Source organism: Montipora foliosa, chromosome 1, assembly GCF_036669935.1.
Source record: "Montipora foliosa isolate CH-2021 chromosome 1, ASM3666993v2, whole genome shotgun sequence".
Classification (NCBI taxonomy): Eukaryota; Metazoa; Cnidaria; class Anthozoa; order Scleractinia; family Acroporidae; genus Montipora; species Montipora foliosa.
Window position 1 is genome coordinate 32,302,321 of NC_090869.1, and position 5,000 is coordinate 32,307,320.

The 5,000-nt window shown below is 40.1% G+C and overlaps 1 protein-coding gene across 1 annotated transcript in view; it reads left to right on the top strand.

Moving 5' to 3' along the window:
* The window catches only part of LOC137996766 (TNF receptor-associated factor 4-like), a 16,522-nt gene that overhangs the window by 10,791 nt on the left and 731 nt on the right, over nt 1-5,000 (top strand). Inside the window, exons 3-6 of the mRNA XM_068842348.1 lie at nt 1,677-1,781; nt 2,790-2,948; nt 3,069-3,149; nt 3,730-3,807. Of these exons, the coding sequence (XP_068698449.1) occupies nt 1,677-1,781; nt 2,790-2,948; nt 3,069-3,149; nt 3,730-3,807 (423 nt within the window). The remainder of the gene's footprint in view (nt 1-1,676; nt 1,782-2,789; nt 2,949-3,068; nt 3,150-3,729; nt 3,808-5,000) is intronic.

The following is a 5,000-nucleotide window of genomic DNA, read 5'->3' on the forward strand; positions in this document are numbered from 1 at the left end:
ACTGCGCGATGCAGTTTTGAGCTTCCCAAAGAAGCAAGGAAATATCCACTCAACAACTGAAAAAACTTTCTTTTTTGTGTACTTGTCGCCATAGTGAATATCCCAGAGTGCAACACAAAAGCGGGTGCAAATTTCTTTGTTCACGGGGACGGGAGTGACAAAATTGCGAAAATCAACCCACAAAACAATTTAACTTTTAAAATCGCGTGGTGACCCCTACTTTTTATTATATAAAATGAACGTTTGAGGCCCATTGAAGTCGGGATTAATTTTTGGGGCCGTGAAAAATTGATAAAAGGCGCTTTTTAGTAACTACAGAGGAGGGCTGTCTGGCTCAAAAATGGCTCCGTCTTCATGTTTTTGTTTAAAAACGCGTTTATAGAATCATCCGGTTGCAATTTGCTATTCATTTAAAGACCTTTGACGTTCCTGGTGTTTTACTGTAAGTAAACGTTTGTACCGAGTGGTTAGGGCGTTTGCCTTTGAGATCCGCGGATTCCGGGTTCAAGACACGTTCTGGGAACTTGTTGAATTTGTTCCTGGTAGTCCCTGGTTCAACTTCTTAGCTGCACTTATAAATAGCCAACTGGCTCGCCTCCGACCAGTTTGGATTCTTAACTTGTTGTTGAATGTTCTTTTCTGTCGTGATTGCGATTCATTTGGCTCTGAAAAGCCCCTATATATGGGGAGTGCCAATACACCTAATCGGCTAACTCAATGTTTACGTTGTACCCAATTCAAATCTCCCGGGACTAAGATCCTTTGTGTATTGTATTTGCATGATAATGTATCATTCATATTTAAATGATATGGAAATACCTGGAACAAAACGTTTTATTCCCAAAGGGTTTGAATTGGGTACAACATTGAGTTAGCCGATTAGGTTTATTAAGTATGTATAGTATTGTATGTATTGTTTTAAACCAAAAATTTCTAGGTGTCCCCTTTCTCAAAAAATAAAACTGATTATCTTCGAAAAATGCGTGGTTATCCCCTATTTTCATTTCACATTCCAATAACCTAAACTAAGATTTACGTTTCTGCGTGGTCATACCCCGGGGAAAAAAGTTCTTGTTATTAGGTGGCACCGTCCTTAAGCATGACATCGTACGAAATTATAACTGGTATTGTGCAATGCATATGGGGGCTGTTGGATATCCAGTAGGGCTTTCGGAGTCGTATTCTTCATCCAACAAGCCATTTGATTCACAAGAAATTTTAGCCTATAACTTCTTAAATTTAAAAGTATACCTTCCACTGTGAGAACTTTAATTGCAAGGCACCGTAGGTGCAAATGAAGCAGCAAGAAGCTAAAGGGGAGAAATCCATTTCAATTTTCAATCAAGTTCACTCTCAGTTGTATTTTTGTCTTACAAAAGCAATTTTGGTGTCTTCAACCACATCTTAGTCTCGTAGAGATGGGAACTGGGAGACTGAAATGAAAGAGGACTGGAGAGAAAAATGCTCTTCGCTTCCATTTAAGCGCTTGCTACGCTGGCTAGATTGACAAGTCCGCGATCGGATCAAATCAGTTTTCCCTCGTGTTTCCATGGAATACCGCAGTTAGATGTTGTCGAAGCGGAGCTTTTCGGAACTCTTTCCACGATCGTGTAAGAGAGTGGGATACCAACCTAATGCTGACAATCTAACTAACCTTTTTTGTACCTTTCATGTAGTTCTTCACTGACAAAGCTTGGACAAGGGATATATTATCCCTTCGCGTAAAGTGCCAGCAGAGTGCAAGGGGATGCGACTGGATCGGCGAACTGCGACATGCTGAGGTATAAATAGATTTGCCAGTTTCCGCGCGCAAATAAGCCCCATACCAGAACCACACTCTTTGATCGATGCTTTAGTGTAGCCACAGCAAGGACCTGGAGGCCTTAATCCATATATCCAGCCTTCATATTCACGCATCGTATCGAACAAAGACTCAACCGCGGAAAAATGTAACTCACATTTATCATAGTGCCATTTTTTGGAGCCCACGATAGCGTTTTGCAACTGACTCTGTTGAGATAGTTTGCTAGCCTGCTGTTTAGAATGAGAAACACTAATCGTACGTCTCCTTAGAATAGTAGTTGCTTGGCAACGGGCGAAAGGACACCTAAAAAATCAGAGTCCTAAGCAGGACTCGACCTCCATCCTCCGTAACACCGATCGGATTCTCTACCCATTGAGCTACTAGAACTCACTGTAGAGCTAGGTTACTGGAGAGCTAGGCCTTCCTCTTTCCCAGGATTCGAACCTACGACCCCATAACACCGATCGGATGCTCTACCCATTTTGCTACTAGAACTCACTCACTGGAGAACTACAATAGGTTACTGGAGAGCTAGGCCTTGCTCTTTCACAGGGGTCGAACGCACGACCTTTTCATTATTCGTTCCCACGAGTCTCCTGTAGCTCAGTGGAAGAGCATCCGAACCAATAATCAGAAGGTCGTAGGTCCAACTCCTGCAATTTAGGTCACTCGGATTTTTTCCGAGTATCTCCGAGTCAACATTAAAAGATAAATCTCTTCATTATATGTGGGTTGGTTTCCATACAATTGATGTGAGGCGGGGCCTACGGTGTATTGTCCCTATATCCGAGAAGACTAGAAAATCGAACAATATATTAAAAAGGTAATGCAATAGATACTTTGTTTTGAAGGATAAGCTTCAGTTGCAGGAACAGTCGAGTCCACTCCTCATTATCGGCTTTGAAACATTGCTTCAAACGCTAATAATGATGTAACCTGAACAACTTATTAACTTTAATATTATGAATATTAATGTTTTCCTTAGGAGCATCAAGATGACTGCCCTTATGAAGACACCCTGTGTGCTGGTTGTGACGACAGCGTACAAAGACGATTACTGCAGATTCACCTTGATGAGGAATGTCCAAAAAGGATTGTCGCATGCATTTACTGCCAAGATGAGTTCTATTTTATCCAAAAACAGGTATGGTCTCCTTTGACGTTTACTTAACTGAAGGTGAGGTTTTACGTTGAGTGTCCACTGAAAAACAGAGCCAACAAAAAGAAAAAATACGGATGATAATGACAAAGTATCTCTTTCCAGGAACACGAAGACACTTACTGCAAGCGTTTTCCACTCGATTGCGAAAACAAATGTGGACATAAAGGGATACCGAGAGGAGAGGTAACCGCACTACAATAAAATTACACCACTGGAACTAACAATAGTAGGGATCACGAGAAGAAGAAAAACAAAGGAAATTGGAGCTTCACGTGCCAAAGGAAAAAGAAAACTTTTAGTTGTGCTATTATCAATTGATATTGCTTACAAATTATCTACGAGACTAATAACAGTCTCGTCCGACACAAAATTAATGTTGTTTTTGCTTAAAACTCGGACGAAGAACTTAAATATGGTGGAGAGCGAGAAAAGGTGGGCCCAAATCTCGACAAATCTATTTCCCGCCAGCGGCGATCTTAAGTAATAATGCTTAATTCCCTTCTCAGTGTCTCAGAATTTTTGAAACCTGTCTTGCATAGTCATCTTGCAACTTCTTCTTGTATCCTGCCACTTTATGTTACTGGTTACGTAACGATTAGCGTACTCAGTGAAATCCCACGAATGGCACAACCTGTGGTTCAAGTGGAATCATCTTATTGCTTATTCTAAATAATGTAACCAGTCGTTGACAAAGAGCATTGAGCTGGTGATATGGTAACCGGCTCACTCGGTCTTTTATTTTCCTTTAAAATCATCGTTTCAGATGGCTGATCATATTTCAGAGAAGTGCCTTGAGACAATTGTTTCATGTCCATACACCACAGCTGGCTGTCCGTTCCTGGTAGGTATTATGATTGAGTCACACCGGCCGTACCAAAAGTGTCAGAGAAACTACTGACAAGTTTCCTCTGAAAGAAATCACTTCCTGTAAAATACAGTGAACGTTTGGCTTTCCCCTTGGAAGCAACTGTAGAAAATTATACGTGAAACGTGCGCTCGGAAACGCGAATGGTGTCTTTCTGTGGAAATGAAGCATGGAAACGGATTGAGAATCATTTAAGATATAGATTTAGCCAAGCCTAAAAGCGGAGCTCCCGGGTTATTTATCTCATTTGCATTCGGTTGAAACATGGATCCTCAAAGACCTATGAAACTAATAAACTCCTCTGGACTTAATTATTTATAGTAATGAGGCTTAGAATATATCTTTTTAAAGGTTATGAAATAGGCTTTTCAGAAGTTCTTTGAAATTTTTGTTATTTTAGTTAACCAATATTTCCACCAAATTTGGCTAAAAAAGAAGAATCTGTTTTTTTTTTTCTTTTTTTTTTTTTTCAATCATGTGTCAACACCTTTCACTTCTCTATGACGACAAACAAAGGCGAATGTGTTTTGCACATGTCATTACCCTTCGTACTTCCATGGGCAAAAAAATATAAATAGATTGTTCAAAGCCTTTTTTAACCAAACTTTCCGAATTTTTAAGTCCAAAATATGAAGTTTTAATTCATGAGGGGTTAATTTGATGATTTGCAACGCGAAAAAAAGCGGCCACGAAGTAGTTCGTGGCATTTAAAAAACATATGCTCAAAGTAATGGCTCGTTTACTTCATCAGCAACCTCAATTCCTCGATGTTACTTTCCAGCTGCCGTTCTAAAATTGCTTGAAATTGTTTCCCTGATATTTTTCCCATACTTAAGCAGATGTTCTTCCGTGAAAAGTCATTTCGAACAGTCCATAAAAAGCAATTATGTTTGCACATACGAACCACATAAAATCCTTGTCCTTGGTAACCCCCTGTTCAATTTGTCCTTGGTAACCCCCCTTGGTAACCCCCTGTTCAATTTCTCGGCTGCACTTTTAAATGGTCCATTGGTTTGTCTCCGGTCAGTTGGGATTCTTAACAGTTGTTTTTTTTTTTGTTGTTGTTTTTCTGTTCTGTCGTTTTGTTGATTGTGTTCCTTGGCCCAGAAAAGCCCCCTATGGTGAGTGGTCAATTAACTCTGTATTGTATTGTAAATACGCCACGCACA